The sequence below is a fragment of the Bufo gargarizans genome, chromosome 1 (genome assembly GCF_014858855.1).
Source record: "Bufo gargarizans isolate SCDJY-AF-19 chromosome 1, ASM1485885v1, whole genome shotgun sequence".
NCBI lineage: Eukaryota > Metazoa > Chordata > Amphibia > Anura > Bufonidae > Bufo > Bufo gargarizans.
Genome location: NC_058080.1, coordinates 542,692,867 through 542,706,721, shown reverse-complemented (window position 1 = coordinate 542,706,721; position 13,855 = coordinate 542,692,867). Strand labels below are relative to the sequence as shown.

At 44.0% G+C, this 13,855-nt stretch overlaps 1 protein-coding gene across 1 annotated transcript in view; it reads left to right on the top strand.

Annotated features, from left to right (window-relative positions):
* DGCR2 (DiGeorge syndrome critical region gene 2) overlaps window positions 1–8,644 on the top strand; it is a 74,646-nt gene extending 66,002 nt beyond the window's left edge. Inside the window, exons 10-11 of the mRNA XM_044275538.1 lie at window positions 7,080–7,316; window positions 8,272–8,644. Of these exons, the coding sequence (XP_044131473.1) occupies window positions 7,080–7,316; window positions 8,272–8,531 (497 nt within the window). The 3' untranslated portion in view covers window positions 8,532–8,644. The remainder of the gene's footprint in view (window positions 1–7,079; window positions 7,317–8,271) is intronic.
* The last annotated feature ends 5,211 nt before the right edge of the window (window positions 8,645–13,855 follow it).

The window sequence follows — 13,855 nt, the reverse complement described above, 5'->3', positions numbered from 1 at the left end:
CCGGATGGGTGTTGGCTGCATTATATATCAGGTACCCACCATGTATGGAGCAAGGTCAGCGTGTGAGCCTGCTCCATGCAATACCATAACTTTTATAACATAATACATGATGTATTGTTAAGGGATTAAAGTGATTTGATTTCACCAATTTGTGCTCTTAATCTAAATAGGCTCATCCTTTGCATAATTTCTTATCTTTACAGTGGTCAGTGCCTACCACCAATAGAGGGAGCTTAGAGTGTAACAGTATGCGCCTTAGCTTCCTCTAGTGGTGGCTTTCCGCAGCCTGAATTTTGTAATTTTCCTTTTTGCACAGGGAATTTGGGACTATGTATCTTGAAGCGCCTACTGCTACAAATGTATGTTATAAAAGTAATCGGCATAAAAATGCTGTTTGAAAGTAGACCTTCACTTTTGCTGCTGTGACAATATTCACATTTCTGAGATTTAATTTAGGTGTTTTTTTTCATTTATTTTTATATTAAACTTCATTCCCACGTATTTTCTGGTACATTGTAAAAACACCATCCAGCACTTTACACTTACAGGTTTCCTCATGCCATTTTGCACCAAACAAAGGAGAAAAATTGCCCAAAAATTCAAGATTGTGGCAAACAGTTTGACCTAAGCTGAGCATAGGGCACCTCCTAAAAATGGCCGAGATATGCAGAGCTCATAGGTGCAACTTCTGGCTGTGTTTTACATATATGTATTTTCACATGATCTCCAGAACTAAATAGACCAAAAATATGCCACATCCAGATTCTGGTAATATAGTCAACAAATATTCTGCTTATGCCCAAGGATTGATCAGCTGTGCAACTGCTCATCTTCCTTTGGTAGTAAAAAGATGCCCAAAATGTGTGACGTTCTCCCCGATTGGCAAGGTGGGTGATAACCTGAGAATAGTTCTTTGTATTTAACTGCTTCTCGACCGCCTAACGCAGGGATGCGTCCTGGCGGCGGTCGATTCAGTCCTCCTGGACGCATCGGCACGTCATCTCGCGAGACGCGAGATTTCCTGTGAACGCACACACACAGGCGCGCGCGTTCACAGGATCGGCAGGTAAGCAAGTGGATCTACAGCCTGCCAGCGGCGATCGGTCGCTGGCAGGCTGTAGATGTGATATTTTTTATTTTTTTTTAAACCCCTAACAGGTATATTAGACGCGTTTTGATAACAGCGTCTAATATACCTGGTCCTCTGGTGGTCCCTTTTGCTTGGATCGACCACCAGAGGACACAGGCAGCTCTGTAATAAGTAGCACCAAGCACTACACTACACCCCCCCGGTCACTTATTAACCCCTTATCACCCTATATAGACTCCCTGATCACCCCCCTATCATTGATCACCCCCCCTGTTATTGATCATCCCCCAGTAAGGCTCCATTCAGACGTCTGTATGTGTTTTATGGATCGGATCTGCAAAACACATACGGACGTCTGAATGGAGCCTTACAGGGGGGTGATCAATGACAAGGGGGTGATCAGGGAGTCTATATGGGGTGATCACCCCCCTGTCATTGATCACCCCCCTGTAAGGCTCCATTCAGACGTCCGTATGTGTTTTGTGGATCCGCAAAACACGGACACAGCGGATCCGCAAAACACATACGGACGTCTGAATGGAGCCTTACAGGGGGGTGATCAATGACAGGGTGGTGATCACCCCATATAGACTCCCTGATCACCCTCCTGTAAGGCTCCATTCAGACATTTTTTTGGCACAAGTTAGCGGAAATTGATTTTTATTTAATTTTTTTTGTTTTTTCTTACAAAGTCTCATATTCCACTAACTTGTGTCAAAAAATAAAATCTCACATGAACTCACCTTACCCCTCACGGAATCCAAATGCGTAATTTTTTTTAGACATTTATATTCCAGACTTCTTCTAACGCTTTAGGGCCCCTAAAATGCCAGGGCAGTATAAATACCCCACATGTGACCGCATTTCGGAAAGAAGACACCCCAAGGTATTCCGTGAAGGGGCATATTGAGTCCATGAAAGATTGAAGATTTTGTCCCAAGTTAGCGGAAAGGGAGACTTTGTGAGAAAAAACAAAAAAAAAACAATTTCCGCTAACTTGTGCCCAAAAATTTTTTTTTCTATGAACTTGCCATGCCCCTCATTGAATACCTTGGGGTGTCTTCTTTACAAAATGGGGTCACATGTGGGGTATTTATACTGCCCTGGCATTTTAGGGGCCCTAAAGCGTGAGAAGAAGTCTGGGATCCAAATGTCTAAAAATGCCCTCCTAAAAGGAATTTAGGCCCCTTTGCGCATCTAGTAGGGCTGCATGATATGGGAATTTTGTGCGATTGCGATTAGGGCCCTAAAAATTGCGATAACGATATGCGATGCGATATTTTAAAGGAATTGTGCTAGAGGTCTTGGATTTTCCCATATGAGCCGCTGACGCGGCTGGGTATGACATAGTTATGGGGATCTGTGGATGACGCTGTGTTGTGGGGGATCTGTGGATGACGCTGTGTTGTGGGGGATCTGTGGATGACGCTGTGTTGTGGGGGATCTGTGGATGACGCTGTGTTGTGGGGGATCTGTGGATGACGCTGTGTTGTGGGGGATCTGTGGATGACGCTGTGTTGTGGGGGATCTGTGGATGACGCTGTGTTGTGGGGGATCTGTGGATGACGCTGTGTTGTGGGGGATCTGTGGATGACGCTGTGTTGTGGGGGATCTGTGGATGACGCTGTGTTGTGGGGGATCTGTGGATGACGCTGTGTTGTGGGGGGATCTGTGGATGACGCTGTGTATAGTGGGGGGATCTGTGGATGACGCTGTTATATGGGGGATCTGTGGATGACGCTGTTATATGGGGGGATCTGTGGATGACGCTGTTATATGGGGGATCTGTGGATGACGCTGTTATATGGGGATCTGTGGATGTGCTGTTATATGGGGATCTGTGGAGGGTGCTGTTATATGGGGGATCTGTGGAGGGTGCTGTTATATGGGGGATCTGTGGAGGGTGCTGTTATATGGGGGATCTGTGAGGGTGCTGTTATATGGGGGATCTGTGGAGGGTGCTGTTATATGGGGGATCTGTGGAGGGTGCTGTTATATGGGGGATCTGTGGAGGGTGCTGTTATATGGGGGATCTGTGGAGGGTGCTGTTATATGGGGGATCTGTGGAGGGTGCTGTTATATGGGGGATCTGTGGAGGGTGCTGTTATATGGGGGATCTGTGGAGGGTGCTGTTATATGGGGGATCTGTGGAGGGTGCTGTTATATGGGGGATCTGTGGAGGGTGCTGTTATATGGGGGATCTGTGGAGGGTGCTGTTATATGGGGGATCTGTGGAGGGTGCTGTTATGTGGGGGATCTGTGGAGGGTGCTGTTATATGGGGGATCTGTGGAGGGTGCTGTTATGTGGGGGATCTGTGGAGGGTGCTGTTATGTGGGGATCTGTGGAGGGTGCTGTTATGTGGGGGATCTGTGGAGGGTGCTGTTATGTGGGGGATCTGTGGAGGGTGCTGTTATGTGGGGGATCTGTGGAGGGTGCTGTTATGTGGGGGATCTGTGGAGGGTGCTGTTATGTGGGGGATCTGTGGAGGGTGCTGTTATGTGGGGGATCTGTGGAGGGTGCTGTTATGTGGGGGATCTGTGGAGGGTGCTGTTATGTGGGGGATCTGTGGAGGGTGCTGTTATGTGGGGGATCTGTGGAGGGTGCTGTTATGTGGGGGATCTGTGGAGGGTGCTGTTATGTGGGGGATCTGTGGAGGGTGCTGTTATGTGGGGGATCTGTGGAGGGTGCTGTTATGTGGGGGATCTGTGGAGGGTGCTGTTATGTGGGGGATCTGTGGAGGGTGCTGTTATGTGGGGGATCTGTGGAGGGTGCTGTTATGTGGGGGATCTGTGGAGGGTGCTGTTATGTGGGGGATCTGTGGAGGGTGCTGTTATGTGGGGGATCTGTGGAGGGTGCTGTTATGTGGGGGATCTGTGGAGGGTGCTGTTATGTGGGGGATCTGCGGAGGGTGCTGTTATGTGGGGGATCTGCGGAGGGTGCTGTTATGTGGGGGATCTGTGGAGGGTGCTGTTATGTGGGGGATCTGTGGAGGGTGCTGTTATGTGGGGGATCTGCGGAGGGCGCTGTGTTGTGGGGGATCTGCGAAGGGCGCTGTGTTGTGGGGGATCTGCGAAGGGCGCTGTGTTGTGGGGGATCTGCGAAGGGCGCTGTGTTGTGGGGGATCTGCGAAGGGCGCTGTGTTGTGGGGGATCTGCGAAGGGCGCTGTGTTGTGGGGGATCTGCGGAGGGCGCTGTGTTGTGGGGGATCTGCGAAGGGCGCTGTGTTGTGGGGGATCTGCGAAGGGCGCTGTGTTGTGGGGGATCTGCGAAGGGCGCTGTGTTGTGGGGGACCCGTGGAGGGCGCTGTTATGGGGGACCCGTGGAGGGCGCTGTTATGGGGGACCCGTGGAGGGCGCTGTTATGGGGGACCCGTGGAGGGCGCTGTTATGGGGGATGAGTGGAGGACACATAGGGCCATGAGGGGGGCCAGCTTAAGACATATAGCATCTTATGCTGGTCCTCCTCATGTGTCCTAAACTGGGCACATAACTGCCTTTTGCATGTAAAGTGTTTTACTAGTGTGTGTGTGTGGGTGAAACAATCTCTCTCCTAAGAGGTCCGGCCTCTGAAACAATCTCTCTCCTAACAGGTCCGGCATCTGTACTCACTATGAATGCAATGCTCTGCAGTGAGCGGCAGCGAGGTGGCCGGCCGGCGCGTGACTGACGTCACTTAGTAACGCTCCTCCCACTTCAGGAAGCAGGAGCGTTACTAAGTGACGTCAGTCACGCGCCGGCCGGCCACCTCGCTGCTGCTCACTGCAGAGCATTGCATTCATAGTGAGTACAGATGCTGGACCTGTTAGGAGAGAGATTGTTTCACCCACACACACACTAGTAAAACACTTTACATGCAAAAGGCAGTTATATGCGCAGGGCCCCTTTTATATATAATCGCAGCATTTTCGGGTCGGCCAAATCGCCATATCGCATTTGGCGATTATCGCGATTCGATTATTTTTTCGATTTATCGTGCAGCCCTAGCATCTAGGCTGCAAAAAAGTGTCACACATGTGGTATCGCCGTACTCAGGAGAAGTTGGGCAATGTGTTTTGTGGTGTCATTTTACATATACCCATGCTGGGTGAGAGAAATATCTCGGCAAAAGACAACTTTTCCCATTTTTGTATACAAAGTTGGCATTTGACCAAGATATTTATCTCGCCCAGCATGGGTATATGTAAAATGACACCCCAAAACACATTGCCCAACTTCTTCTCCTGAGTACGGCGATACCACGTGTGACACGTTTTTTTTTTTTTTTTTTTGCAGCCTAGGTGGGCAAATGGGCCCACATTCCAAAGAGCACCTTTAGGATTTCACAGACCACTTTTTACACACTTTGATTTCAAACTACTTCACACATATTAGGGCCCCTAAAATGCCAGGGCAGTATAACTACCCCACAAGTGACCCCATTTTGGAAAGAAGACGCCCCAAGGTATTTAATGATGGGCATAGTGAGTTCATGGAATTTTTTATTTTTTGTCACAAGTTAGTGGAATATGAGACTTTGTAAGGAAAAAAATAAAATAAAAATATTCATTTTCCGCTAACTTGTGACAAAAAATAAAAAGTTCTATGAACTCACTATGCCCATCAGCGAATACCTTAGGGTGTCTACTTTCCTACTTTCCGAAATAGGGTTATTTGTGGGGTTTTTCTACTGTCTGGGCATTGTAGAACCTCAGGAAACATGACAGGTGCTCAGAAAGTCAGAGCTGCTTCAAAAAGCGGAAATTCGCATTTTTGTACCATAGTTTGTAAACGCTATAACTTTTACCCAAACATTTTTTTTTTATTTTTTTTTTATCAAAGACATGTAGAACAATAAATTTAGAGAAAAATGTATATATAGATGTCGGTTTAAAAAAAAAAAAAATTGCAACTGAAAGGGAACAATGTCATTTTTTTGCAAAAATTTTGATTAATGACAAAAAAGTAAAAATGTCAGCAGCAATGAAATACCACCAAATGAAAGCTCTATTAGTGAGAAGAAAAGGAGGTAAAATTCATTTGGGTGGTAAGTTGCATGACCGAGCGATAAACGGTGAAAGTAGTGTAGTGCAGAATTGTAAAAAGTTGTCTGGTCATTAAAGGGCTTCTGTCACCCCACTAAAGTGATATTTTTTTTTTTGGGCTAGTGAAATTAGTTATATTGCGATATATGACAATATAATTGTGTTACTTACTTTGATCCAGCAGTTTCTGCAAAAAACGAAGTTTTATAATATGTAAATTCGGTCTCTACCAGCAAGTAGGGCGGCTACTTGCTGGTAGCTGCTGCAGAAATCCGCCCCCTCGTCGTGTTGATTGACAGGGCCAGCCGGGATCTCCTCCTCCGGCCAGCCCTGTCGGCATTTCAAAAATCGCGCGCCTCTGTTGATTCGGCGCAGGCGCTCTGAGATGAGGAGGCTCGTCTCCTCAGCACTCCCTCAGTGCGCCTGCGCCGATGACGTCTTCTATTTCGGTGATGTCATCGGCGCAGGCGCACTGAGGGAGTTCTGAGGAGACGAGCCTCCTCATCTCAGAGCGCCTGCACCGAATCAACAGAGGCGCGCGATTTTTGAAATGCCGACAGGGCTGGCCGGAGCAGGAGATCCCGGCTGGCCCTGTCAATCAACACGACGAGGGGGCGGATTTCTGCAGCAGCTAGCAGCAAGTAGCCGCCCTACTTGCTGTTAGAGACCGAATTTACATATTATAAAACTTCGTTTTTTGCAGAAACTGCTGGATCAAAGTAAGTAACACAATTATATTGTCATATATCGCAATATAACTAATTTCACTAGCCCAAAAAAAAAATATCACTTTAGTGGGGTGACAGAAGCCCTTTAAGGGTGTTTAAGCTAGGGGGGCTGAGGTGGTTAATAGCAGAATGTGTAAAATGTAAGCTAAATATAATGGCAATTTCTACTGTAACGGTTTTTGTTGGAAAGTAAATATATTATGCTATATAACTTCTATATGTTTATTTTTTCTCTTGCAGTACATCATTTTAACTTGGGTCGCAGAATGCCAGGATTTGACTATGGACCTGATGGCTTTGGCACTGGCCTGACACCACTCCACCTTTCTGATGATGGAGAGGGTGGAGCCTTCCATTTTCACGAACCACCTCCTCCATATACTGCATATAAATACTCTGACATCCACCCCCCGGATGGTCCACCACCACCATATGAAGCTTCAATATGTCCTGACATTATTCTTTGCTCAACAACTGGTGAGGAATTTCTCAATTGTTTGCCAAAATGTGTACAGTTAAAGGGGTTGTCCAGGTTCAGAGCTGAACCCAGACATACCCAGAATTTCACCCAGGTAGGCCCTGTGATATCAGTATTGAAGCATGAACTGCTCAGATGCTCTCCCTTGCAAGGGCTTTTTTTTGTTTAGAACAAACTGCTGTCTAGAGCTTCCACCCAGCAGTGTTCCTGGTGACGTCACTGGCTCTGATGGGTGTGCTTTAGCGCTGCCCTAGCCGTTTTAAAGGCTAGAGCAGTGCTAAAGCCTGCCCATCAGTGCCAGTGATGTCACTGGGCTCACAGCTGGGCGGAAGCCTCCGCACAGAATACCCTATGGAGAGCCCGGTACGTCACTAGGAACTCCATAAAATGCCTTTGCCCTGCGCAATTCAGCGCAGGGCAAAGGAGAACAATGCCATTTCCATAAGGGCTCATTCACACGGCCATGTGTTAGCCACATCTCTCAGACTGACAGTGGTTTCTGTGATATGAACTCACTACATCATAGTTCTTTATGATAGTGTGTTACTGTATGTCTGCTGGTCTATTGTATTGTACTTACATGATGATGAGGGTACAGTACAATAGACATGCGGTCAGACATGAACTCACTGCATTGTAAATGACTGATGCAGACAGTTTAGGTCAGAGAAGCTGTCAGTCCCAGAGATGTGTTGGACACGTGCTTTGTTACCCAGACTGCACACAGCTGTGTGTATGAGCCCTAAGTAATATTGAGGTGCAGATTGACTGGATTTCACAGAACTTTGCTTTATAAAGATGGAGTGTTGAGACTATCGTCTCTGTAATAGCATCTTGCTAATATGGTACAAGGCTATATGCTGAAACTAAAGTAGTCTTGGATGGGCTCTAAAAGTGTTAATGGATATTGATTTTCGCTTTTTTTTTTTCTCTTTTCCCCTCTCTATTGTAAAGATCAAGTAACTCGGCAGTCAGCTGGGTTGGGGCAACTCTCCACAGCGAGCAGTAGCAGTGCCTCTTCGCCACAAACTACAGAAGAACCGCTGCCACCTGCAGTGCCACCGCTGCCTCAGCCGCAAAGTGATACAGAAGACTCTGAAGACAGAAGCACATCACTACTTGTTGCTCCTAATATTCTTCAAAATGAAGCCTTCCCCAATGCTGGTCAGTCTGGGCCCTCACCGAGTAACCGTTCTCTGAACACTGTTGTTTGAGATTGGATTGAGAGCGGCCCATGTCATTGCTAACCTAATTGAACTGTTGAAAGAATTAGCTGAAATATTCTGAAAGAAGGCTCCTAGATCACACATCCTTATTTTTTTTAAAAGAAAAAAAAAATAATCATTAACCCTCTTGCTACCTAAGGTGTTTCTGCCATTGCACATAAAGCTACTGAGGGGGGTCAAGTGTTAAACAGGCGAGTTACACCATGATCTTAAATTGAATTATCATGTAAATATTACATTTCAAGTGCTGCACTTTCTCCATTCCCCCTTGAATGTATGTGTGAGAGTGTGAGGAGACGTGGTCTTCTGTAGAATTTTTTATACATATTTTTGAATTTATTGTACTTTTTATTTTCTGAATTCAATAACTTGCAATAATTGCGCAAGAGACTGCATTCATGGGACCCTCGGATTCTGTAAACTCAGCTCCAGCACAATGTAAAAGGATGAATAAAGCACAGGCAAAGGAGACAGAATTTTTCGGAATACTTTCACAGCTGAGTTTCGGCTGCCATGGGGTTGTGGGCGGAATTGGATTTAGAATATTAATCGGCATCCTCACACCTTGCGTGGAACATGTGAGACCTGCAAGGTGTGGATTATCTTGGGACCAGAAGCTTTTAAGATACTACTTTCCCTTACTCATGAACAAAGACTTTCTACTTCCACATTCACATCCGTGTTTATGTTTTGCTTTAGTTCAGGTGATATACAGTGATTTCCATACGAAATGCTTTATTTACCATATCGTAGCATGATGACATATGATATGCTAGGGTTATTTCATTGGAATGGAGGGAAGGGTTTGGGGTTTTATAGCTGCAAAAAAAATAAACTTTTTTTTTTTTTTCTCAAGGAGGTTTCCTAGTTTGATGCCTGTCTAGGTAGATTTTCCTCTTTTAGGCCTCATGCATGTGACCATATTTCTTTCCACATAAGATCCACATTTTTGGTGGATCAGATTTGGACCTATTCATTTCAACGGGGCTGCAAAAAATCCAGACAGCACACCACATGCTGTTCGCATCCGTACGTCCATGCCGCAGTCCCGCAACAAAAATATAACATGTACTATACTTGTCCATTTTACGGACAAGGCTAGGAAATTGCTATAGAAGGGAGAAAGTAAAATGGCGGCATGCACGTGGTTGGTAGCTGTGTTTTGCAGATCCACAGGTTGCGGACTGCAAAACACATATGGTCGTGTGCATTGGGCCATAGTCGGATGACCTCACTGTTGAACTAGACTAGAATGAAATATCATGGCCTTGATGTTAGAACACTGGGTTTAGACAAATGAAATTATTTTGCATAGATTGTCAATTTGGTTTGCCTTTTTAAACATGCGTTTGCTTGTTTGTATGTTAAAATTGAATTGTCTTTCCTACTGGCACTTTCTAATAGTAGACACTAAATGGTTTCCCAGGACAATATACTGTACTACAGTTAAATGGTCTTTAGAAATGTCAGAGCTTAACATTGTTGAAGACCTAAGCTGCAAAATCATTGCTTGCTTTTGATTTCAAAATTTTTTTAATTTATTTTTTTACTACAAATTGAGATCATGTTCAAGAAGGTTTCTATTCTGCACCCAGATATTCATTGCTTATGGCCTGCCCGTGCACAGAAACAAAATGTGTCGGTAAACCGTAGGAATTTTCATTTTATTTTTTCTTTCACTATGCTACAAAGACTATGCTTTTGTGGAACTGTGAAACAGGACCTCATGTCACCACTTTTAAAGCTGTGCGGTTTTGCTCGGCCTTTAGTTGTTGCCACTAGATCTAAATACATAGCGTAACGTAATTCAATCTTTAGGTGCCTAATCTGTGTGCTTTTGTCTTAAATTGACAATTGTCAAGGCATTCATAATTTACTTAAGGTCTAGAGTTGAGCGAACCTGCCTTTTGGCAGGTTTGATTTCGGGGTTCAAGTGCATTACGTGATTGATTGCGTTCTCACAGAATCCATCACATAATTCAACGCGGGCATGCTGTATAATACAATTTATGGTCAGCCCGAGGGTTCCGTTCTGCTGGTCATACACTAGTATTATGAGGGAATGCCTCTAAAGGCTTTCCGTTTAGCATGCCGCATTGAATTACATTATGGATTCCGTGAGAACCGAATCCATTACGTAATTTGCTTAAAACTCGAACCTGTCAAAAGGCAGGTTCGCTCAACTCTCTAACTAGGCCTATAAAGTATCCAATTAACTTTTAGTAACGATAGATACACTTCATTTAAAATACTATCCAACATCACTCTCTTATCATACTCGTAGGTAGCTGGGAACTAAGCAGCTGGTTGAAGGCTACTTTTGTTTGCACAAGTGAACTACTGTATATGAACACTGTTTTTACAGGAATATTTTTCCCATACTAGTGAAACATCGGCATAAATGGCAAAAAAAAAAGAGGTATGTTGTGGCTTATTGACTACAGTGTGTAGAATCTTTTGTTAGGGAGGAACCTGTCACATGCTGGTGTAGATAAATCAGCTCTTCATTACAAGAGTCTTGCAAACAGATGTTTAGATCTTGGCCTGAATACCCCTGGGTGTTTCTATATGTACAACAGAGATTTGGACCCCCACTGGCACAAGGCTTAAGGGTGAAGTTCTTCTAGCACAGAGGAGAATTACTGTAGATGGAAGTACAGGGTGTGTATAGATCATATACAGTATAGTCATTGAAGGTCATGGGCTGCATATTTTGCATTGATGCTCTACTGAATGTCAAGGTCCCTCAACAGGAACTTCAGGTTTTGAGTAAACGCCGAAGGAATCGCTCCCAAGTGCTGGACAGTATTGCCAGCTGTAACTCATATATGCTGTAACAGCATATGCTTATTTTTTTTTCTCTAAAGCAGGGGTGCACAACCTGCGGCCCTCGATACCATTCTGTGCGGCCCTCAACCATCTGGTAAAAGACATGTATGTCTATGTCTTGTGAATACTCATATGTATCTTTCATGTATTCTCCCATTAGATGGGAGTACTAGAAGTGTAAATAGACATTAATGGTATATACTGTATGTTCAATATGCCATAAATACAGTATTTCAGTTGGTAATACCATTTTAAGTTTTTTATTTTTGGCCCTTGGAATTGGTTCAGGCTGAACATGTGGCCCCCAACCAGAAAAGATTGTGCACCCCTGCTCTAAAGGGATTGACAGCTCTGTGAGCCACCTGCAATAAAGTGGTAAGTACTTACCTCGGAGATTCCGTGCTGCCGCTCTGGTTTTCCTATCTGCAGCGGTGACCTCCTGTTTGCTGCAGCCAATCACTGGCCTCGTTGGATGCACTGCTGATGCCATGGAATTGGCTGCATCAGTCACATGATGTCACCCCTGCAGCCAGGTAAATAGAGCTCTGTCGGGAGGACTGGAGTGGCAGCCCTTATCACTATATTGCAGGTGGATCCCAAGGGTTGTCCAGTTTCCTCCTGAAAGCAGACCGTAAAGTGTCACCGATTTCTCTGTTGTTCTGGGTGCCTTTGTAGATTCTCCTTGAGATGGCTGTTCTTACCAGTTGGTGAATGGATTGTTTACAAGCCACTATTGTGGGGCAGGAGGTCCAGAAAGGTTTCTGCCATGTCGATTTTCAGATTTTGTGACTGACTCTACCTGTGGCAATGTGTGAATAATTTTGATATACCATGTAGATATGACACCCAATGCTGTATCGTTCAGCCCCTGTGACTTTTTAGTTTTTTTGCGCTGTTGAGCTTCATTTAACACAATCTACTGATTTTTCTTTCTCTTTACTGTGAGAACATTTCATTTCAGATGCCAAAATAAAACTGTATTATGGAATTTTCATATCGTTTGTCATTGTGAACATTACTGTGTCTTGGTCCCATTGCTCCTTTTATGTTTTTGCCTTTGGCTATTACTAATCCCAATAACTTGTGATTACATATATAAGTAATCTAATAATACTGCAATGTATGTTCTTGCAGAAGGCGAAGCTGCGTGATGGAGCCATAGATGACTCCCTGCAGCACAATAGGTGGGTCCTGCGCATCAGCTAAACGTCAATGGGACCGTTTAACCATCTAATGTGTATATGGGCCCTCCCGTCTCTCTCCTGACTGCACATGGAGAGATGAGGATCGAGCAGCATAAATTTTTTAATAGACCATTTCTTGGGTAGGTAAAAGACGTTGCTTGAGGTGTCTGCGCGGCTTTCTTCCCATTCACATCACTTGCACACTTGGCCCAGTATGTGTATGGGGTGAGCTGTCAGCTGAAGGAGCATTTAACCTACAGATATCTCATATGTATTGCCAGCCATATTCTCCACTAGCATAGCCATGCAGCATGCCTTGAAGTAGGCTTTACTTGTTTCTTAACCCCTTTAGATTGCAGCCATTTATTCCTCTCTGCCTTCTCAGACAGATACACTTTTACTTCTCTGTTCACATGGCTGTATGAGAGCTTTTGTGGGATAAGTTGTGCTTTGTAACTGCATCATTCAGTATTCCATACAATTTATTGGGAAGCTAGAAAAAATATTCATGGGTGGAATTGGGGGGGAAAAAAAAAACAGGTTGCCTTTTATTTGCGGGTCAAATAACAATAATACCAAACGTATCTAGTCTTTTGTTTTATTGCTTTAATCCTTTCAGGACACAGCCGATGTTTTTTTTTATATATTTTTTATTTATTTTTTTGCTTCTGTGCCTCCTAAGTGCCATAATGTTTTGTTTAGTTTTCTGTTCAAATAGCTGTATGAGAGCTTGTTTTTTTGCAGGACATTTATATATATATATATATATATATATATATATATATATATATATATATATATATATATATATAATATGACAGTGGCAGCACCGTCCCTGATGCAAGCTGGTGGGTGCAGCAGCCCAATGCGGATTAAGGCCAATCCAAAAATACTAAATAGAAAAGATGGGCAGCACTCCAAATAGTAAAAATGAAAAAATCTTTATGTACCCCAGTGGGAGATGCGACGTTTCGGCTCTAGACAGGAGCCTTCCTCAAGCAGTGTACAGAGACAAAATGCCAGGAATATATAGCAACATATTCATTCATTAAAATTAGCAAAACATGTGCAATTAATTCATAATAATTAATAAATAACAAAACACGTGCAATTAATTGATAATGATATACAATAAATATTACCAAATACAAAGTATAAATAAGTGACAATACGATTCATATTAAATGTAGCCCATATTGTATGTATTTTACTAATAGGTGTGCCCATGAACACATATAATATAAGGATAAACCGCCATACATTATTAACTACAATAAAAAACACAATCAATTTCATGTG